Source organism: Vanellus vanellus (genome assembly GCF_965231255.1).
Source record: "Vanellus vanellus genome assembly, chromosome: Z".
Classification (NCBI taxonomy): Eukaryota; Metazoa; Chordata; class Aves; order Charadriiformes; family Charadriidae; genus Vanellus; species Vanellus vanellus.
The window spans coordinates 77,590,594-77,614,141 of record NC_138908.1 but is presented as its reverse complement, the minus strand read 5'-3'; the positions used below and the strand labels follow the sequence as shown (position 1 = coordinate 77,614,141).

The window sequence follows — 23,548 nt, the reverse complement described above, 5'->3', positions numbered from 1 at the left end:
TTTACGTTCCTGCTTGAGAGCAAAATATCTTAGTCTAAATGGAATAGAAATTTTTGCCATATGTGTTAAATCTTGAGTAGGAGGGTGGGGCTGTTTTTGTTCACTCTTGATTTTCTTGGCATTCCAGCTTGATGGACTAAGGCTAAGGAATCAGAAAAGTTTGTGAAGTATAAACAGACTTAGTGCAAATCCACATCAGCAATTACAGGAAGAGAGAGAGTAGTCAAATCTTGTATCTGCCTCAGACTCTAGTTGGTTTGGAAAGCCAGAGTGGATGATTCAGCAAGGGATACCAGTGAATCGTAGGCCATTTGTTCTTCTTATCACTTATCTTGAGACCCCAAATGGACATTGTTTACGCTTGTATTTTTGATACGTGCAGAATTTTAAATAAATCATAGTTAGAATTGAAGCTGTTTGCAATGTCTTATTTATCAGACACAGCTGATACTGGTGAAACATTTCTGTTCTTCCTCAGTTGCTTAGTGTTTCTAGAGTGGCCTTTACAGTTCATAGCATTCAAGGAATTGCATCATTGATGCCTTGGCTTTGTTGTAACCATTTTGTGACTAAGCAAAGAACCTCTGTACTGCAGTTGGTTCAGGAGAATGTAGTTAAGCCATAACTCATTTTTATGTCAAAACCTGGTGCAGAGAGTCAGTTAGACTCAGGATAACTTTATTTGTTTTGGGAGTTCACCAGAACCTTCTATTGACTGGTGATTTTCAGTATTTGAGATGAAAAGCTGCTGACGTGCACGTCCAGGCTTGATTCAGATGCACGTCCAAGATGTTATAATGTTGCAGTGGAATTGTGATATCTCAGAATGGGGAAAATGCTGTTGAGAGCAGAGTTAGGTTTGTACCAGCAGCAGTGAGGAAACGGGCACAAAGCTGTTGTACAGAGCAGAGATCACGACATTGAAAACAATAGACAGAAAATTAAATTTAATAAGTAGCTAATTACTAAGAGGAAATATATTCCTGCAGAGGACAGCTATGGCTGTCCATGTTCAAGAAGGGAAGCTTCATACTGGGATGGGTACTGGAGAGAGTTCAGTGTTAATGGGGAAAATAAGACCGTGTCTTGAGTGAGGCTGGTATGAGTTTGTTAATCTTTCAAAAGAGAGGCTTGGCAGTGTGGGACAGGAACAATGTTGTTTCAAAAAAGAAAATTAGCCATACTATGTCTGTCCCAATAGAGTGTTTCTAAAGCAATGTTGTAGAGCCCAAGGCAGAGGTGTAAGACGTGTGTAGAGCTCCTATGACTGTGGTTTGCTCTTGCAGCTATCCATGGCTTACAGCTTTTCTAAGCAGTAGATGCTTTGCTTAATAGATGGCAGTGATGGCTCTGTGAGTTGGTTTAATCCTTGTTTGAACCTGTTTATGCTTGAACTGTGTTTGGGAAGAGGGAGGTAAGCAGCAGGGAGGAAGATGGTCTGTTTAAGCTTACTGTTTACAAAAGAAAAAAATGGAGTAAATTTGCTGTGAGAAAGCTAAAGGCAGAAGTAGAAGACAACTTCAGTGATGAGAACAGGGACTCTCTGGAACAGCCTCTGAAGAATAACCATCGGGGCAGGTTTTCTAATTTCCGGTTGGAATTAAGTATGTTTATGCAATTGGCTGTGGGATGTGATGATAGCAATAGTCTGCACTTTTCTATGGAATAGAAGCAACAACTGGAAATGACTCTACTTTTCATATATGGCAAAGCATTAGATAAGAACTTATTTTATTCAGGGGTTTGCAGATGTTTGCTTTGCACATTTCCTTTCAAAATGTAAACACAAGATACTTCAGCATGTACAGTTAAAGAAACAGAGAGGAAACAATTGAGATTACACTGGGCCCAAAACTTGTGAAGCCTGTAGAAAGGTAAAACTCAACCAAACAAAAACTTTACTTACTGAGTTATTTGAAAGCTTGTGAGCATCAGAACAGGGAAGATACAGAGACTGTGAGCCAGGGGTCTGTGGAGGAGCCAGTGTGAGTGTGGTGGCTATCATTATCTGTGGTAGAGATATGAAGGAAACTGAAGATAGAAACTGTGTAATTAAAAGACAGAAGAAGCAGAGGAAAGATAGTGTTGAAAGATTAAGACGATGGTGAGGCCAATATATGGATGTGCTGCTGGGTTGGGAAAACAGATGTTATCAATAGTAGAAATCTATTAAAAGGCTTTTTCATGCAACTGTGTTCTTTGCTTTGCAATGTTCATGCTAAAATCCTTCTAACCCACCAGGCCAGAAGAATATGGAAGAATTACATTAATTTTTATATATGTTTGAAGAACATAAGCTGTTCTTGAGGAATGAGAAATGGGGTTTCTGGGGAGCAAGCAACGGTTTAGAGATCAAATAAATTCCAAACAGAACTTTCTTGTGAACCAAATCCAGGAGAGGTTTCTCCCTAAAAGAAGCTTTATTGTTGCTGTCAGTAAGAAAGCCAACATTCTTGGGACATATCTTCACTTAGGTCTATTTAAGTCTTCCAGAAAATGTTACATTGGAGTAAAATGAATTTTCAGGCTGGCAACAAATACAATACTATTGATTATACTTTGATGCCTCAGGATATATCTTCACTTCAGTCTGTGTAAGTCTTCCAAAAAATGTTGCACTAGAGCAAAATGTTTTCAGGCTGGTCTCAAGTACAGTTCCATTGTCTATGCCTTGAAATTTTGGGTAGATACCTGGGGTTTTGTTCCTTAGAATCAGAATGTGCTATTTATCCATATTCTATCTTTCAGTGCCTTTCTGTGGGAAATTAAAATATCTTTTCCCTCAAATCTGTTAGAATTAAGTTTGGTTATTTCTGCTGAGGGTATTTTTCTTACTCAGTTTCTTAAAAAGATAGAGGGTGTCTGCTACAGTCAACAAATGTGCGGGACTGCAGTGATGAAATACTCAAATTTAGCAATGCTTTGTTGCAATTTGAAACAAAATCCATTTGCTGACCAGTTCAGCAGGGCTGTTCCATGAATTGGCAATATCTGAAGTGCAGTAAACTGAAATCAGCTGTGGCATGTGTATTGCAGCCATTTGGTTTATGACTCGGTTGGCACCAGGTTGTTTGTCTGAGAGGATGTTTGTCTATTGTAGGTACTTAGAAGATATTATTCTGATGATGGGGCACTTACCTTTTTATCATAAGCTCATAAATACTCGCACAAGGGAAGATGCTATCTTTTTAGCCTTCTGCTATTCCTGAAAGTACTTGAAATCTCTGCTGCATGGGTACACATCCTTTCTTACTTGGCTGAAAATGGATGGAGGGATGTTCTTTAAAATCCTTGTAGCATGCAAAGCTTTTGGAAAAGGGGCTTTTATCTCTTGCCTGAGCACTGGTGTAGTACTAACTGAAATACAGTGAGTTGGGCAACGTTGGTATGAAAGGAAGAGTAAAGCTGAGGATGGATGTGTAGGATACCAAGGAACAGATGCAGAGAAGTAAGCAAAATTATGAAGAGGGTGGAAGGGAAGAACATTATATTAGCAAGATCCTAGTAAAAGGGGCCTGTACAGTTCTGGACTAGCATTTGGGTAGCCATAGTAATCTGCTTCTACAAGTGTGTCTTGGGATTTTTTTTATTTTGTAGTGATGCTGATCTAGTCCTCTGGTAAATTATAGTTAAACCTGAGAAAATAAATTGCCCCGGGATAGGCAGAATTTTGTCCTCTGGAGATAGTGAAAGGAAATGAGATCTCAAGTTTGAAACTATGGTTGAACTTGAAATCTGTGTTGTGAGTGTGATTAGCCATATGCCTTTACAAGTGCTTCTTTATGGTGTGCTGGAGCAACAAACCTTGGGGAATTTCACGCAAGCTATCAGGGCTGTGTTGCTGAGTGCTCTGCCTTTGGTGCTGTTTTGGGTCCTGGGGTTATGGTTCATCTCTGGAGTTGTTCAGTTCTGCTTGACTCAGGACTGGAAGTCAGGCACGTTTGTTGCTGTTTGGATGAGAAACTTGTGTGTGTTGCACGCTGAATTCAGAGACTGCAGTCCTGAGACTGGCTCTGTGAGTGGACTGCTAGTGAGACCGATTAAGTCAGTCTTGTGATAATCATCTTGGCTTCTGGGTTGAATGATGATTAGACGCCATGGTGATGAACACTTGTTTGCTCCCAGAATCCTATATAGGAAAATATTTGCACAGAAGGAGGAAGGATACCTTTATTTGAAACTTGAATATCTATTTTAAGTTTCAGGAATATATAATTTCTAAGCATTATCCGCCTACTGAACAGCTGTCTTCTATCCTGCTAGTGTTGCTTTCTTGACTTTTTCCTGTTAAAGCATAGGATAACAGCACTGGTGGTTTACTAATAGCTGTATCAATAAAATTCCCAATATAGACTTATTTGCTTTCTGTTTCCAGTCATAAATTGACTCATAATTCAGTCCTAGAGAGGAAGAGAGAAGAAAAGCCAGTATCGTTTGTATGATGCTGTGCACAGTACTTGTATATTTCTGTGCCTTTATATTGCCATTTATAGGACTACTTGAAAAGCAGATCAACTGGCCAAAACATTCTTTTTGCAACTGAATACATACTATCCAGTATAGCACCAGTATAGGTTAGGGGTGGACCTGCTGGGAAGTAGCTCTGAGGAGAAGGATCTGGGGGTCCTAGTAGACAGTAAATTATCCATGAGCCAGCAATGTGCCCTTGTTGCCAAAAAGGCCAGTGGAATCCTGGGCTGCATAGGGAAGAGTGTGGCCAGTAGGTCAAGGGAGGTCATTCTTCCCCTCTACTCTGTACTGGTGAGGCCACAACTGGAATACTGTGTCCAGTTTTGGGCTCCCCATTTCAAGAGGGACAGGGAACTGCTGGAGCGAGTCCAGCGAAGGGCAACTAAGGTGATTAAGGGCTTGGAGCATCTCCCTTATGAGGAAAGGCTGAGAGAGCTGGGACTCTTTAGCCTGGAGAAGAGAAGGCTGAGGGGAGACCTTATTATGGCATACAAGTATCTAAAGGGTGGGTTGAAGGAGGATGGAGCCAGGCTCTTTTCGATGGTTCCCAGTGACAGGACGAGGGGCAATGGGCACAAGTTGGAACATAGGATGTTCCGTTCAAATACACAGAAACACTTCTTTACGGTTCAGGTGACAGAGCACTGGCACAGGCTGCCCAGGGAGGCTGTGGAGTCCCCTTCCCTGGAGATTTTCAAGACCCGCCTGGATGCAGTCCTGAGTAATGTGCTCTGGGCAATCCTGCTTTGGCAGGGGAGTTGGACTAGATGATCTCTAGAGGTCCCTTCCAACTCTGAAAACTCCGTGATATCCAAGTCCAATATCAGGAAAAGCGCCCTCTGCCATCCAGTATGGTGACATGCTTTGGGTTTATATTACATACATTATAGGTAATTAGTCCCCCAATGGTTATTTTGGAAACTCTGGTGTTTTTGTTCCAACAAGCAGGTGTTAAAATTAAGAAAGACTGTGTTGTCAAGTCAGAGGGTTTTTCTCTTCTTTATTAGGCGATATTGTTAAATATGGTGTCTGTCTGATTCTGGCTTTTGCACTGCAGTTCAGGTGCAACCTCTGCAGGGAGAAAGAGACCTTTCCCGGGGAAGGAATGATGGAACCTTCTTATCTGGGCAAACAATCTGGGCAGAGTGGGCAAGTAGCATGGATGGAGGTGGGGGATTTTGTCTGAAAGTCAGGAAGCAGAACCAAGCCTTAGAGGTGACAAAATAGAGGGCTTTCTAGGTGTCTATGGGACATGGGTTGCACGTCCTGCAACCCAGGATACCCTGGACTGCTGCTAGCTTGCAGAGGGTTAAATGGCCCCACTATGCAAGGTCTCTGGAGGTGGTGGTGATGTTAAACATGTTTTTAACTAGAATTCTTCCATTTGTCCAAGTTTGCATTCTAAAGCATCATTTGATGCTCCTGGAATGCTTGAATTAAGGCAATGATGCAGACCATGCCACTCCAGAACTGCAATACCTCTTGCCCCAGCTCAGTGATCAACAGTGAAACATCTATATTTGTAAGCTCTCTGGCTAGTAATTTTTTGAGAAAATGGTTCTGAAATAGAGCATTCTGCTTATGTACAACGTGAACTCTTAATGTTTGAATTTCCTTCTTAATTTCTTTAAAATTAAAAAGGTCAGGGCAGGGTTGGGTTTCTTTGGATCACTACAGATTTCAGAATTCTAACTAGGAAAGGCAAATTGTTTGGCTTGGCCTTTCCCAGTAATTTTCTGTAGCTCTGCATATACTGTGTAGAGTCCACCTCCATCCCCAGAAGACCTAGTTCTGTTAAAGCTGAATAGTTCTTCTTGTCTGAAGTTCAAAGTATAGCCCCTGGTAACATGGTTTCATATTACCTTAATAAGCACTGGGTCTACAGCCGGATGATTGCCTGATACAAGACATCGCTTTGGATGGTGCTAGTTCTTCACTTGTGAGTAGAGAGAGCAGGGACTGTGTAATTAATTCCAGTATTTTGATCTCATTTCTTCTTAAGCCAACAATAGGGAACTCTGGGGCAGATATATTTTATTGTACTAAATGAAATACTGAACATCAAGCCTCTGGCAAGTAAAATGAAAAAAATAATTATCAGGTAATGCAGAGTTATAGCTTGTTTTATACCCAGGTCTTTAATAGCATGCTTTGGTATACAGTGTCCTTAATGAACTTCTGAAACTTCAGCAGTCACAGTCTGTTCCAACCTGTGTTTTTGTTCTTTTTGGTTTGGATAGTGGAAGTTATAATTGAGTTTTGTTTCTTTATTGAAGTGAATTTAGTAACGGTGAAAGGTGTAAGATTGAAGACTCTAGAAATGAATGTCTTCAGGCAGTGTTAGTCACTGGGCACCCTGTTGAGCCTGCTAACAAGGTTGCCTGCTATGTTGTACTGCTGGGGGTCCTTTATGTGTGTGTGTTCATAGAGCTTTATTTGTATTTGGTCACTACCTGCTGCAACTGTTTCATATGCAAAACTGTAATGCCTTATATTAAAGGTGCTCCAGATATATTTGCCCACTTCTTCCAGAAGAAAATTTTTATGTATCTTTGTGATTGATGGCTCCCTTTGCACACACTTGCACCTGCTTTAATGCATATTTTTAAGGTAATTTAATATTTGGTGAATACTTGGATGAAGATCATTTTACTAGGACAAAGCTGGCTTTAATTAAAAGCTAATTATCCCAGAAAAGAAAAATGAGTGGAAGCATATTAAACTAACAAAGCTTACTTTTAATAAAAATATCCTAGAAAAGAAAAACAAGCAAAAGCATATTAAACTAAGCAGAAATATTATGATTGAATGTGTTCAGAGGACTTTCGTAGTGTTTTAACTTAATCTAAGATCATGACTTGAAATCACTGCTGACTGCACATAGACTGTGTGAAGCTTGGTTCCTGCTTTTCATTTCACACCCTGGTTTATCTGCCCTGTTAGCTCATGTCAGTGCTTTCATTAACGCATGCCTCACATCTGACACAATAGTCAGTGGCTGAATTTTGAGAGCAAATATGACTGTCACAATTGAATAGGGGGTAGTTTGTTGTGGGAGCATTCTTATCTCATAATTATATGAACTTTTAAATTTTATAAGAGGTATTCAAGTGACCAGGGGCTGCTCTTTTTCCAGTTATAGTTAAATACCTGTGTAATACAAACCCCTACGCCTGGCTCTTGTGATTCCAGCTGCTAGATGCTGTACTAGTGCCCCATCCTTATGATGGCCCAAGTTCTTAACTATTGAATTTGCTACCTTGTAGGGTTTTTTTTTATAGTTACTATGCCTATGCAATTCTAAGAATGGATTATTTGATTTGTCTCCTTACAAACTGATAAAATAGAGTGGAATACAGAGAGGTACTTTGGATGCCTTCACCTTGATGCCTAATCAAAACAGGGTGGCTCCCAGCAGAAGAATAGACATGCATAGTGCAGTGACTCTGCTGAATGGGGATTCCTGTGGCGCACACCAGTAGGAAATGCTGACCAAGTCAACCCATCTGAACTTCTGCTCTTCTGTGTCTCCTGGTTTCAGTTGGGATAAGTTAATTTTCTTTCTGGTGATTGCTGTGTTTCAGATTTGGAAGGAGTGTCAATAATGCATATTGCTTTAGTTGTTGCTAGGTGATGTTTATTCTAGCCAAGGACTTTTTCCAGCTTCCCAGAGAAGCTGAGAAGGAGCACAGACAGAACAAGGGAATAACAATGCTGGAGAGGGTCCAGCAAAGGGCTACAAAGATAATTAGGGGATGAGAACATCTCTCTTATGAGGAAAAACTGAGGGACTTGGATCTTTTTAGCCTAGAGAAAAGAAGATTGAGGGGGATCTTATTAATACTTACAAATACTTAAAGGGAGGGTGCGAGGGGAATGGGAACAGTCTTTTTTCAGTGATGCCCATTGACAGGACAAGAGGTAACAGGCACAAACTTGTACGTAGGAAGTTCCATCTTAACATGAGGAGGAACTTCTTTACTCTAAGGGTGGCAGAGCACTGGCACAGGCTGCCCAGAGAGGTGGTGGAGTGTCCCACTCTGGAGACATTCCAAACCCATCTGGATGCCATCCTGTGCAACTGCTGTAGGTGACCCTGCTCTGGCAGGGGGGTTGGACTAGATGATCTCCAGAGGTCCCTTCTGACCCTGAGCATTCTGTGATAGCAATGGAATATTCCATACCATAGATGTCATGCTTGGTACATAAATGGGGGTTTGCTGGGGGACAGGAATCCACGATCACTTCTCAGGGCAGGCTGCGCAACCAGTTCACCAAGTGGTGAGAGTGGCTTGTATTGTATTACTTTATCTTGTACATTCCATTATTATTATTACTGTTATTATTATTATGATGTTCTATTAAACTTCCTTTATCTCAACCCATGAGGATTTTTTTTTCCCCTTGCCTTTCCTTTCCCCTCCTATTCTCCCTCTTCTCTCTGCCCTTCTAGGGGGAAAGAGGGAGAACTGCATGAGTGGCTGCATGGTCCTAGCTGCCAGCTGGGGTTAAACCATGACACCGTGGCGCAGAGGTGCAGCACTGAGACAAGCTTATAGATACTATTTGTAATGGAGGTCCTGTGTCCTCTTAGCACTTGCCCAACCAGGGATTTATTTATTCAAAGCAAGGTGATAAGAGGAGGGGGCATGATGATAAATGCTGTTACAAGTAAGAACCTCATTTCTGGGTCTCAGCTTGCAGGGGTATTGAACTCAAGCTGTTGTCGGGAGAGCAACCTGGTCCCACCTTATAGAGGAGTCTCAGCACTCCCATTATCCCCTCCCAGCTCTGAGTGGTCCAGATTCTCTTGTGTGTATGTTGAAATGGGGGGCAGCGGTGTCTAGCAAGAGCCATCATGTTGAGGGTAACTCATGGCTTTGACCTGCTGTCCAGATTCAGTGAAACATGACTTTGTATTTGTCTGTTTCCTCCTGTCTGAGGACTGGAGGAAAGCCAATGTCACTCCGGTCTTCAAAAAGGGCAAGAAGGAGGACCCGGGGAACTACAGGCTGGTCAGCCTCACCTCCATCCCTGGAAAGATGATGGAACAGCTTGTTCTGGGCGTCATCTCAAGGCACGTGGAGGAAGAGAAGGCTATCAGAAGTACTCAGCATGGATTCACCAAGGGGAAATCATGCCTGACTAATCTGATAGCCTTCTATGATGGTGTGACTGGATGGATAGATGAGGGAAGACCGGTAGATGTGGTCTAGATTGACTTCAGCAAGGTGTTCGACACGGTCTCCCACAGCATCCTCATAGGGAAGCTTAGGAAGAGTGGGTTAGATGAATGAACAGTAAGGTGGATAGAAAACTGGTTGCAAGACAGAGCTCAGAGGGTTGTGGTTAGGGGCGCAGAGTCTAGTTGGAGGTCAGTGACGAGTGGTGTTCCCCAGGGGTCAGTACTGGGTTCAGTCCTGTTCAATATATTCATCAATGACTTGGATGAGGGGATAGAGTGCACCCTCAGCAAGTTTGCTGATGATACAAAGCTGGGAGGGGTGGCCGACACACCAGAAGTCTGTGCCGCCATACAGAGAGACCTGGACAGGCTGGAGAGTTGGGTGGAGAGGAATCTTATGAAATTCAATAAGAGCAAGTGTAGGGTGCTGCACCTGGGGAGGAATAACGCCATGCAGCAGTACAGGTTGGGGGCTGACCTGCTGGAGAGCAGCTCTGTAGAAAGAGACCTGGGAGTCCTGGTGGACAACAGGATGACCATGAGCCAGCAATGTGCCCTGGTGGCCAAGAAGGTCAGTGGCATCCTGGGGTGCATCAAGAAGAGTGTGGCCAGCAGGTCAAGGGAGGTCATCCTCCCCCTCTACTCTGCCTTGGTGAGGCTGCACCTGGAGTACTGTGTCCAGTTCTGGGCTCCCCAGCTCAAGAAGGACGAGGAACTGCTGGAGAGGGTGCAGCATAGGGCTACCAAGATGATTAGGGGACTGGAACACCTCTCTTATGAAGAAAGACTGAGGGAATTGGGTCTCTTTAGTCTGGAAAAAAGATGGTTGAGGGGGGACCTGATCCACGCTTATAAATACTTAAAGGGTGGGTGCCAGGATGATGGGGCCAGGCTCTTTTCGGTGGTGCCCAGTGACAGGACAAGAGGTAACGGGCACAAACTTGAGTATAGGAAGTTCCACCTAAACATGAGGAGGAACTTCTTTACCTTGAGGGTGGTAGAGCACTGGAACAGGCTGCCCAGAGAGGTGGTGAAGCCTCCATCTCTGGAGACATTCAAAACCCGCCTGGACGCGTTCCTGTGTAACCTGCTCTAAGGTGTCCCTGCTCTGGCAGGGGGGTTGGACTAGATGATCTCCAGAGGTCCCTTCCAACCCTATGATTCTATGATTCTATGTTTCTGACAAGCATTATGTACTTTCTGGTGCACAGGAGCAGCGGAGAAGAGCTCAAAGCATGGAGCTGAAGACCGAACTCAGAATTTCATCATGGCCATGAAAGATCGCATGAAAATCCGGGAGCGGAACAAGCCAGAGATCTTTGACTTGATCAGAGATGTGTTCTGTGAGAGCAAATTGACACATGCTCAGCAGATGAAGACAGTGAAGCAGAGCGTGCTTGATGGCACCTCAAAATGGTCAGCAAAGATCACAATCACGGGTGAGTGAGGGAGGCATGGGTTCTCTTGGCCTCTCTTGAGAGGAGCCTAAGGTAAGACAATTGGTGTGAAGCTAGAGAGAATGGAGAAGAAGGGCTTCTCTGTCCTGTGTCTCTTTCTGCTCAGTGTAGAGGTAGCAGGTAGAAATACTCCTACAACAGGCACTATGGTGCACCACGAACTGAGGCTCCCCAGAAAAGCTGTCATGAGTGCTATTCCTGTTTCTCTGGCCATTCTGAGCTAGTGCTTCACATGGTGTGCAGACACATTGTCTTATTGCATGGTGGTGGTAACCGTTCTCTTTTCCTTCCAGTGGTGTGTGCTCAGGGTCTGCAGGCCAAAGACAAGACGGGGTCCAGCGATCCATATGTAACTGTTCAAGTGGGTAAAACAAAGAAGAGGACAAAAACAATTTTTGGGAATCTGAACCCTGTTTGGGAAGAGAAGTTTTACTTGTAAGTGCTCTTACCAAGGCTCTCAGCCCCCTTTTGCCTGTTTGTAATGATCTGTGCTTCAACAGCTATGTCTTCTCTGTCATTATGCATTCCCACACCACCTGTAGTGTGTGATGGTTTCATTTCCACTCAGTGGTGTGTGTGTGTGTCTGGAGGTTTGATGTCTTTAACAATGTATGTAGCGCACACCTGTCCATTTCATCTGTCTTGCTTGTGTGTACATAAATTGTCTGCTCTGTGAACACTTTTATATTGATGTTTCTAGAGAAAGCTAAAGAGACAAGAAAATCTTTAACTCGGTGACTTTTGTTCCTGGCTAATAGACGTACTTTCAAAATTCTTTGTAATATAAAATAGTAAAGTTTATATAAAAGACTAAGCAAACTTCCTGTGACTTGCTACTGGTGTTTGACCAACAAAGATTAAAGGTAGTTACTTGTCTGTCACTTGTCTGTGACACTACCAGTCTCCCCTTTTAGTTCCAGAAAATCAATGTAACAATAATATGAGGGATTATCTGCTTTCAAGAAGAGCAATGTATCCATGTCTGAATTGAAAGCAAAGGCTGGAGGCACAATTCTTTAGATATCAACTACTCTCAGAAGGCTGAAGAATGTATTATTCCATCCTGCTTTTATTGAATAAGTAAACAGTACCCTCAATTTATCATTGAACATGTTATAAAACAAAATGGAGACATGAAATCCAGCAAGCGTTTTCTGAAGATTCTGGATGATCTCATTCAACCTCAAACAGCTTTATTTCCTTTAATGTGTAAGCTTTTCCCTTGTACCTTCTCTCCCTTTCTTTTTTTTTCTTTCCTGTTTTTTCCTTAAATGCTTGGGGGTAGCTCTCTCTGAAAATTCAATTTTTTTTTTTTTTTTTTTTTTAAATCAGGCTTATATCAGCCCAGCTTTGTTTTTACAATGCACAGTACAAACAAAATTATTTTTAAAGTAGTTTTGAGCTACTCATTAACGTCAGAAAAATCTTGGTGCTATTTTGAGTGAGTAAACCCTTGGCTTTATTCTTAGTTTAATCCAAGGTAACATTACTGCTTGGTAAGTAGTAAGTATGCTTAGGTGCCATTTGGTTAACTCTAGTCACAATAGCAGTAAGTCTGTGTGGGAGCCTTAAGGACCTTGATTTACCATGCCAAGTAGTTACCATGGTATTTGCAGTGTGTTCCCTTCTAATTTTAGGAGCTTCAACAACTGTGTTTAAAGATAGATAGCACAACGTGATAAATGTCACAATTTTAACGGTGCACTGTTTGAATTTTATCACCATGGCTGTGATTCAGCAGATAATATGCTGTTGGGCATTAGAGTTGATGCTACTTTCTATCTTACCTATGTCTAGGTGATTGTTTTAATTGCCTTGGAATAGCAAGGGGAGATGAAGGAAGTGAGCACAGTGTCCAGATCAATGGCAGGGGAGGATTCAATACTGGCATCAATGTGTCATTTCATTAGTAGAAGTCAAAGCTTACCTTATGCTGGATGAGGAGAGGATCATTTAAAGTGTATGCAGCACTGGTCTTTTACATGCCCATCTTCCTTTTTTGCATTTATAGATCTTTTTTCAGCTTAGAAATCTTATAATTTCTGAATTTTCTATCCCATAATCAAATGGAAATTTAAGTCAACATATGCAGGCCAAAAATACGCATTACATACCAATGCTTTTTAGAAGACATTGTCAGGGCAATCAAGAGAGAGTCAAATTTAAAGGATTGGGGCGTGTTTGTTTCTTAGAATGAAGTTAATTTGTTACAGTGGGAGAAAGGTGTGCTGGTAGTTATTGCATACCTACCTTGCAGTAGACATATGAGAAGTGTGGTGTTCAAAATGCTTAAACACTTCAACAGGCGCAAGATATGCAAGTAGAGAGAGATCAGGTTAGTAACTAATGTGTGGATTAGCAATTGCTATTCCTTTTCTGTTTGGCTTGTTGGACAGACATGTTTGTAGCTGGTGTTCATTAGGTGCCCAGTGTTTTTTAAACGATCACAATTCCAGTGTCATTTCAAAAGTTGGATACAGAGCCCAAAATCGGTGTGCATCAGTCATTATAATTGCAGCATTGTTATTGTAATCCATGACATTAATTGAGGCGGACTATGTACAGCTGAGTGATACGATTCTTTCTACAGACGCAGTAAAGTGTATTAAAAGCAGCTTAAACAAGTTTTAAAATTTTTAAGGCTGCAGTAACCTATTTCATATAGTCTTTCTGTGTTTATTTGCGGTGATGGATGGAAAAGTATATTAACTTAAATACCTCTCCTTAAATATCACTTTGTTCCTTTTCTGTGTGTTTCCAGAAAAAAAGTATTGTGGTAGGCTTGACCCAATTTGGATGTCCAGATTTAGAACCATGTTTTAGAGAAGACAATCTCCAAAACACTTCAGGTTTCTATTATAAGTGCTATTTAGGTCACTACTACCCTATGTCCCTATAGGCATCTGCTTAGATTAATGACCAGTTCTTGGAGCATATTCGTGTTGTCTGAGCACGTGATTGCAGGTCCTATTTCTTTCTGAAAATTCTCTCTTTGTATATTTACATCTTTAGCTTTAGGAAGTTAGTGCTGTTGTAGAGAAATTTTTCTATCTTTCATTGGAGTCTGAAGATCTGTGAAAGTATGAGGGGTTGATCTTTCTGCTCAGTTCAAAATTTTGCAGGCTTGATGCAAAGGCTTTTCATATTTATGGTGCTTGGCAGGAAGAAGCCTGATGGGGGACACCAGCCATTGCTGCAATACAGAAATGTTCTGTGAACATGGACGCCTGCTTCTCTTGCTTTACATCCCATTCCCCTTCTGCAATAATTCCAGATAATCCCAGATCCATTTGCTATAGCTATGATGAGCAGGCTCATCGGTAGCCTCCTTCCTTTGCCCTGTAGATTTCTCCTCTGTGGCCTCAGCTTTATTCCCTTGCCCTTAACTCTGGCTGGATGGAAGACAGTATGTGTCCAACCTTCCTTTGAATCTGAGTTATCTAGATCAGTTGGTACATGAGAGCCAGGTGGCTGCAGACTTTCCAGGGATGGCAGCTGGTATGGGTTTCTGTTCTCCATCTAGCTGTAATTTTTTTCACAAAACTTCTTGGAACATAGAAGCTTTCATAACAAGTCTGTGTAACTTTCATTTCCTTAGGAAGCAACCCAGTAATACTAAAGAGAAGATATTTTTGCGCTATTCGGTGCAATTAGAACAAGATATTAATTCCCCATTTAAACGTGTTTTAGACTGTCAGTAGAAAATACACGCTTGCTCGAACCTTTTTTTGTAAAGGCTGAAGCTGAGCATCTATTTGAATGGGTTACAATGGCAGATAGTGTTTAGGAGAATAAACTTGACCAACAGGACAAGAGTTTCTGTTATAAAGGGAGAGCCCTGGGCTCAGTGGGAGGGCTGCTAGTCTGTATCGTTTATTCAGGAAGCGCCCCTGTCTTTAATGACTGAGCAGTAGAAGTTACTGGATTCAAACAGGACATTGCTGTTTTTCTTGGCCTAGGCACAGAATGACTCATTCATTTTACAGTAATATGCCCTTAGTTGTATTGTCTGAATACAACTGTGTTTGAAGCTTTGAATGGTGGGTGTGAAATCATTGCCTGGAACAGATTACATTGACACTGAAGAGTTTGCAAGAGGCCTGTTTATTCTCTCTCGCTGCAGAAGAGTAACTGAGTTAAAATAAATGCGGTGCCTTCTGCTAGCAGATAATCAGTATTTTACTAGGACATGCAGAGCCCCACATGATGTACATTCCTCTTAATCTGTAGGGAATGGTGCTATTGCATAGCTAACCACTCGGTTGTCACCCAAAAGGTTCTATTTGGTTCCTCAATTTTCCTTTCAGCTGCTGAGCCTGTTATCAACCTCAGCATCTTTCAGTTGTCTCTGTGGTTGTATGTGACTGTTCCAGAGCTGATTTTTAGACTTCACCTTCTGAGACCACTGTGTTTATAAATATCACTATAACCCGCTCCCTCAGCCTGCCTGCACTGCATGGCAGGGACCATTCAGTTTGTCTTGCTTTCTTTATTCTCCAGGTACTGCAGATACTGAAACTGGCACTCTGATAAAATCCTGCTTGTTTCCCTGTTAAGTCACAAATGTGAAATTTAAATTTGAATGTAGAGTTGATGCCTTGCGGCAAGTGCCTGTTGGAAAGCTGAGTTAATATAGCTAAGGATGGTAACGCTCAGAATCACCTTATCTGCTCTTTATAGTTAGGAGGGCCACACCATTAATTTTTCAGTCGGTGTTGTAGCATTGAGTAACAGCAAAATGATTGTACTTGTTCCCCTAAGAGAAGAGCTTCATGCTAGTAAGAACGGAAAATTAATTTCTTTGTTCTTAGACAGCAACAGCTGAATCTCAGGGCATACTATTGTGCTGTCATGCTTAACTTCTAAGCTGCTAAGGATTTTAGCTTCATTCTCTTACCACTCTGATTTTGCCTTTGGTGTCTTCTCCACTGTCCTTCTTTTTATCTCCTTAATAGAGGAGACTTGGCATTGTTTAAAAAATAACCTGTCCTGAGAAGTTTATTGACTTCCATTCCCATTGAGGTTGGCCACAACAGAGCTGCAACTTGGATTCTGCCATGTCAAAACACTTCATTTGATCCACATCTAAATCCTCCAGCTTTTTCAGCCAGACCATTTCCCATAGACATTTTTTCTGTTCCCTCTGTGTATGTTGTTATAACTCTTTACTGGGATTTCTCATACTGATTTGCTACAACTACTCCTCCCTCTCTGACTTTCCAGATAATAGCTTTGTGTTTTTTTTGAAGCCTTGCTCCTCAGAAGCAAAACTTTCTTCCTAAAATGATCGCAGGTCCTAAAGTCTTGCTGATCTGTTCTCTCCTGTGCATTTTCCCACCTGCTGTACTGTTATCCATTACTTCTGCAAGCAGGTCTGCACTTTCTCTACCATTGCATGAAATGTGCCGTGCACTGGACTGTGAAACTTTACAGGCCCTTCTTGAGAGCTACATCTGCCGTGATGCACAAGAGAAACCGCTCACAGAATATGGCCATATAGATATTCACTAGACTCTTTGAACCATAAATTATTTTTTAGTATCAAAACACAACAAAACTATTTAATTCTGCACTTGACTGACCTACTTTTAAATCTGCAAAATATTGTTGCTGCCTCTGCTCCCTTACTTCCGTTATTTGTACTTGCTATGTCTACTTGTTGCTTTTTGCCTTTATTAGCCAATCAGCTCTACAAGGCAGGGACTGTCTTCCTCTCTGGGAGCTGCCAAGTGCAGTGGAGTCCTGACTGCATTTGGGGCCTTGGGATTCTCCTGTTCAACAGGGAGAAAACAGGAGAAAACATAATTTAAGGAAACGCGTTTATGTGAAGTGGGCATGTGGAGTGATAAGATCATGTTGGTGTCCCACCTCTCTAATCTGCACAGTGCATTTTAGAGGTGCACAGTCTAGGTCTCACTGCACCTTTAGTGAAGTGAAACTGAGGGCTTGGTCTGTCCCACAGGGTTAATGTGTTGATAACACCTTCTTGAGATGAGAGGTTGATTGGGAAGAAACGTTGATGGAGATGTGACACAAATGGACTGTAAAAAACCCTTGTGGTTATCTAACAGACCATTGGTCTTCATGAGTGTTGGTTCACCAATGTGAGCTAATGGTGTCAGAAGGTTATAGGTTTTCAATTTGACACTCTCCATGCTTTAAACTTACAAACTTTGTGTAGAGATCATTTTGTGAACTGCTGGACACATGGTTTTGTAGTTATACCTTTGTACCTCTTGTGGCAGAACTTTTGCAAACTGTCAGTGTTGCCACAGCTTCACAAGGTTTGTGGCTTTGACTTTAGTGTTCCTGCAGTGTGAAGGTTAAGTAACAGTCCTGCAAATGTTCTTAGCACAAACAGCAAATGGTTAGCAAATTCAGCACAAATGTCATTGGGTTTTTTGTTTCAAACTATGAATCATTGGCTCAAAAGTGGTATTCTGGTCATTTTTGGACACTTCTCCTTTTTCTTTCCGCTTTTGAAAGAGACAAGACACGTGCACTACTCTGTCCTAGACCCTTGGCATTATCTGCACCAATTTTGGCCAACCTTTAGAGACAGGCAGATGTCTTGGAACTAAGAATCACTTTCTACAATTTTTTTTGTGGAAGTTGAAGCTAGTTTAGGAGGATACAAATTACTAACTTTATTGTGGGAAGCACTGTAGTGTAAATTCAGCAGTTGCCTGTTCTGTTTAGCCACCAATATACCAATTAGCATGTGTGTGGGCATGCCACTGTGTGTGCAGATCAGAATTAACTACAGCTTCGTGTGCTCGCGTGCTTCCCCTCAGCCCAGTTGCTAGCTGGGCATGGGAAGAGGCCAGAGTATTGACAGTGCAGGGGACGTGTGTGGGGAACTGGTGGTTCGGAGTTGGGTAGGGCCAAAAGGGGACATGGCAAAAGAGATGGAGGTGGAGAGTGGTATAGAGAGCAAGTCAGCAGAACCAAGCTCAGCTGCTTCCACTGCTCCTGCAGCCACTGGCTTCAGGAAGAAAAACTTCACGGAAAAAAAATCATTGTTTATTTGATTTTAATTTTTCTTAAAGGTTTGGTGTGCTGTTTCTTGAAAATGTTACTTTATTTTGTAGCTTGAAGTGTAAAAGTAAGTTCTTTATAAAAATGGCACCACTGCAAACATCAGCTCAATACGGATATAGAAGAAAGAAACAATTTCTGAGCCATGTACAAAGGGAACCTGATGTCCAGTCTCTTGCTCTCTGAAATGGGCCTGAAAGCATTTGGTAGTTTCTTCCTTTCAATGGGGTCACAGAGCGTTTCTTCTCTCTGCATCCTCTTGGGAAAGCTGTTGGAGCTTAGCTGTGGGAGACTGGACTGATGTATGTGTGCACACAGTGAAATCAAACTTCACAAAAAATGTAGCAGGAAGTGGGGCAGGCATCTACAGAAATGTGCCAGCTGCTTTATTAATGAAGGGGAAAGTTTCTAGCAGCAGAGCTTGTTAGCCACAGTCTTATGGAGTTGTGATGCTGTCACAAATTGGAAGCTACTTCACATTAGTTGGGCTTATTGACTGATAACAGGCTTTCTAAGTCCCCCAGTATTCATGGTTCTATTTTGGGGTGCTCTCTGAAAGGTGAGCAGGTGTTGACACAACTGTCTTGCTGCACTGAAAGCAAGGACTGAGGTTCCTACAGACTTAGATGGTGATGTTTTACAGGTAAGCCACCAGCCTAAGGCTTTCAGCTGCCATGAATGAGTGATAAGACTCACTCTCTGGCGAGGGAGCAGCATAAGGAATACGAATTGAGCAGTCTCTTAAAAACAACAGAGAAAGGTATGGTGAAATAGAAGCTTCAGTAGCTCGGTAAATGCTACTGGGAAGTTTCCTGTAGCATTAGCAGTGAGTATTGCTGCTGTAGCTGAGTAAAGGATGAGAGCCAGCCACTCCAGGAGCATGAGATGATGCCTGTGGGACTGCCTAAGGTAGATTCAGGTCTAAATGGTGAATGTTTTCCTGAAGGAAACAGCAAGTTTCTGACTGTTGGTAGCAAAGAAATAGGATCAAAGTTGTTCCAACAAAGAATTAACGTGCTAGAAGGTGATGTCTGAAGAAGTCAGGAGCTAACTTGCTGGTGCTTTGTAAATGGCACTGTGTGCCAATCTTTTTAGGCACCCATGCACTTCTCAACACTGATCCTGTACCGTACTGCCAGGACGTACAGTAGTGCACCGTGTCAGGAACAGAGGATTTCTTTTACATGCTTATGCTGTGTTGCTGGTAGATATGGCAATGCACTCAGGAAAAATTGAGACCTACAAAGAGGTGCAGTCCAAGCATTCCCTGCTTGTGAACACTTACTCTGCATGGTTTTGTTAAGGGAAGACATCCTTGAAGTAGAGGCGGAGGAAGGGGAGAATAAAGGCAGGAGAGAAACATTGAACCTTTTGTTTCTGAGCTCTAAATACAGCTTTGATTGCACAGCAAAGGCAGGGAGCAGCGATGCTCTTTGCCCATGATCAGGACTGCATGGAATTGCCTCTAACTTTCTCTGTATAATTCTCAGCTATTCCTCTTTACTGGAAAAATCAGTAGAAGCTGCATGGACATCTGCTAAACAGTCCTGAATCACAGTGGTGGCAATAGGAGCCCAAATGATTTCTTGGTAGAGAGCATGCAAATACCAGTCACCGCCACATCTTATTGACCGGGCTTAGCAGATCTCTTCTGACCCACTTCTTCCTTCTCCCTGTTGCTTAGCAACAGATGCAGCATGTTAATGTTAAAAAGGCTGGAAAACAGGCCTTCAGCAGAAGTTGCCTGTTTTCATAGGTTTTGTTTCCTTGAGGGCAGACATTTGTAGTGGTTATGGTGAGTAATCACCCTTGTCATGGTCTCATATGAGCATTCAAATTGCTTTATTGTATTGCATGCCCTGTAAATGAGCAGAGCTCTTATAATAAGGTTCTTCTACCCACTCCTGATATCCAGGAGCCTGTTTGTTTCTAGAAAAGGTATCTGAACACCAAAAAAATGAGGGAGGCTGCAAATTCTGCATGCAGGGTGCTGATTCAGCAAACAGTAAACTGCTTTTTTTTTTTTTTTTTTTTGTGGAAATGTCTTTAATGATCTGCTGGGGCACAAAGTATCAGTCTGAGCTGTGAATAATAGGAAGAATCAATTCCAGTCATTAAATACCAACTTTGTAACTGCTGTATCCCACCCTTTCCTCCCACACACAGGCAGTGTTTGTATCATCTGATTGTAATGTATTGTACATTAATACACTACTGCTTTGTGACTGTCTTGAAGTAAGGTAGCTACCTCCACCTGAGCTATTTATCTTTCATTAGAAAACAGCATGAAAGTTGTATGTCATAGGCCTTGACCGTGCTGTCCTAGATACTGCACGTGCATAAACACAAGACCCTTTAATGTCTACAGCTGAACAGATCACTGGTGGGGAAGAGCTATCAGAAACCAGTGAAATGCTGATCGGCATTTTTGGGGTGTATATGCTGAGTTTACCAGCCTAGCTATCACCAGGCTATCGTGGGCTTCACAGCAAAAGCAACAACAGTGAAGAGAATTCCCAAGTTCAGAGAGCTGCTGCTGAGAGTCGCAACCACTTAGCAAGTCTGAAGTTGGTGGCTGCGGTCAGGGCAGGACACTCCTTTAGCATGCGTCTGAAGTGCAGTATCAGTATCTACCATGTCACAGGAGCATTTAGCATGCACCAAAAATTTGCGTAGTTCCTATCAGACGCTCCACTTCTAAATAAATAAACAGTTTTTTGCATTTTGTTTATGCCTTCCTATGCTGTTGGACAGGTGGGTCAAGAGTAATGTGAAGCATGTAGCATGTAAATGTTGGCTGCATTATGTGTTCTTCAGCATTACATTTGTCTCATTTGCAGTGAGTGCCATAATTCCTCTGACCGAATCAAGGTGCGAGTGTGGGATGAAGATGATGACATCAAGTCTCGTGTCAAGCAGAGACTGAAACGCGAGTCAGATGATTTCCTGGGGCAGACAATCATTGAAGTCCGTACTCTGAGTGGAGAAATGGATGTGTGGTACAACCTTGGTGAGCAGGTCTTTGGGATTGAAAACGTCACATGTTAGTTTGGGACCATTTGAGAGCACTTGTGTGCATCTGGGCAATTTGCAAGAAAGGAAAGAAAAAAAAGAACCCAACATAAAACCCCATGTGATTTCAAGGAGCATGTGATGATATTGTGGAGCAATTGTGAGGCTTTGATGAAAGTTAAAATGAAAAGGAGGACTATAACGTGTCAGAAGGGTGATGGGTTGGAAAACAGGGAACTGTCAGTCATTGGAAAGTACAATAGTTAAATGCTTGGAGCAGGGTTGGATTCCACCTGTGTGGAGACATGTTTCCTGTCCTGTACCCTTTTTCGTGCCAACACAGGCTTTTTAGCAGTCCTGCAAGTGCACTGCACTAGGCTGGGAAGTTGTTGAGACCTTTCCAAGCGACCACAATGTAATGTTGTAGAAAGTACTGGCAAGTAACCAGATGATGCTGAATTGACAGGCATGGCAATAATTGTAGGAGGTCCAAAATCTTCTTGTTTGGCATGACCATCAATTCCCAGGAGCTCCAGACTATGTTGACATCAGGAGCAAATTCCGCATATGTCAGCTCTGTTCTCAGAAAAGGGATCTGTCTTTGGTGGTTCTAGTTCAGCTGAACGAATCCAAGACCCTATAGCACATTTGCTGTCAGAAAGGCTAGCTTACGTCTAGAAACGTACATAGCTCTAGCTAGATGTGTCATTGAGGGAGTATCATGGCAGTTGTTTTGCTGATGTCTACTTAGTATTCAGTGTTTTGAAAGAAAAAAGTCAGAAAGTTTTCTCCATGGTGACTCTGATCACAAGGTCAGCCTGAGCTTCCAGCAATTTTTTTTTCCAATGTTTTCACCTCAAGATGTCTCTGCTCTGAACATAAAAAAATGCATGTAATTGCTGATGATTTTTCCTTCTAGAGAAGCGAACAGATAAGTCTGCGGTGTCGGGGGCTATTCGCCTGCAAATCAGTGTGGAGATCAAAGGCGAGGAGAAAGTGGCTCCATATCATATTCAGTACACTTGCCTTCACGAGGTAAGAATTGTGTTCAACTCAGTCATCACCATGTCCCTTCTCTCTCTTGGAGAAGTAATTCTCTTACCTTTATTTCCTTGAAGTGTTCCTCCTTGCCCTAGGTGAGTTTTCTTTTCCCTACTCTGCAGGCCTGGAAACACACTGAATCATTACACCTGTGTTTGTCAGGAAAGCAAAGAAGGCTTTAGTCTGTTTTCCCCACGCTAAGGACTGACTGGCTCAGTCTGTCCCACTGTCACAGTTGTGCTGCTGTCAGGCAGAGGTCATGCATCGATCCAACTCAGAGTATCCCCCTGGATTTAATGTGGAGAAACATCTGAATTTCCTTGAGTGATGTTTTCAGCATGTACTATACCTATGTCAGTCTTTAGAGCAGGCATACTAAAATGCTTGATGAGTAAATTCAGATCTGGGGACAGCTTTGACTCTGGTTGTTAAGTGATGCAGATATTGGTGTTATAAATTCTTCTGTGCTGCTGCACTGGTGTGTAGCTATGAAAAACTGTTGGGGAACAGAAGATAAGCTGTGGTTACTGGGTACTGACCTGTCTCAGGGTGAACTAAGCTGGGCAGCCAGTGCTGCAGAAGTTGGGAGGAATCCAAAGATGACTTGTGAGAATGACTAAAGGGAAAACCCTGTCTCGGAGAGATGCATGATGCCCAGTCTACCTATCAAAAAGAAGGCAGGTGGCAGGGTCAGTCTCCAAGTGCCTGAATATGGAAGAGTAGTCAGAGCCCCTTTCACCTGACATACAAGAATATCATGAGGTCCAGTGAGATTTAAGCAAATTCAGATTGGAAAAGAAGGACAGCTGTATCACAGAGAGGAACGTTGAGCTACAAGAACAACATATTTATCCAGATGCTGGGCTAGATGAGCCCTGTGGTGTCTTCTGGCCTTGCCAGGGAACAGGCAGATGCAAAGCTTAGAAAAACGTCAGTAGGCTTTTTTAGTTGACTGCATTTTGTCCTTCAATACATTTTTCTTGGTTTTTAGTTCAATGATGGATTCTCTTTAGTAAGCTGTTTCATTTTTTTTCCTTCTGAACGTGCATGAGCACTTGCTGCCCTTCTTTTTTGCAAATATGTCTCTTTTTAAGGAACATCTTTTTTCATTTGTGTATCATAAAGTGAAAATGATTTACAGCTAGAATAATTTAATCAGGACAAATAGTAGTGTAAAGCAGAGTCCTCTAGCTCCTAATAAGATCGTTAGACTTTTGCATCCCTTACTGCAGGGAGCCAGCTGTCTTGAAAGGCTGATGAATCTGTAAGTGACATGAATTTGCGGATTACTGAGAAACCCACGGAACTGAATGTGCAATTTCTGCACAGCAATGATAGCTGAAAG

General features: G+C 42.2%; 1 protein-coding gene across 1 annotated transcript in view; it reads left to right on the top strand.

Annotated features, from left to right (window-relative positions):
- Nucleotides 1–23,548, top strand: part of LOC309683434 (protein unc-13 homolog B-like) — a gene marked incomplete at its 5' end in the record, with an annotated part of 225,302 nt that overhangs the window by 138,657 nt on the left and 63,097 nt on the right. Inside the window, 4 exons of the mRNA XM_082497718.1 lie at nucleotides 10,867–11,094; nucleotides 11,406–11,547; nucleotides 20,991–21,160; nucleotides 22,082–22,197. Of these exons, the coding sequence (XP_082353844.1) occupies nucleotides 10,867–11,094; nucleotides 11,406–11,547; nucleotides 20,991–21,160; nucleotides 22,082–22,197 (656 nt within the window). The remainder of the gene's footprint in view (nucleotides 1–10,866; nucleotides 11,095–11,405; nucleotides 11,548–20,990; nucleotides 21,161–22,081; nucleotides 22,198–23,548) is intronic.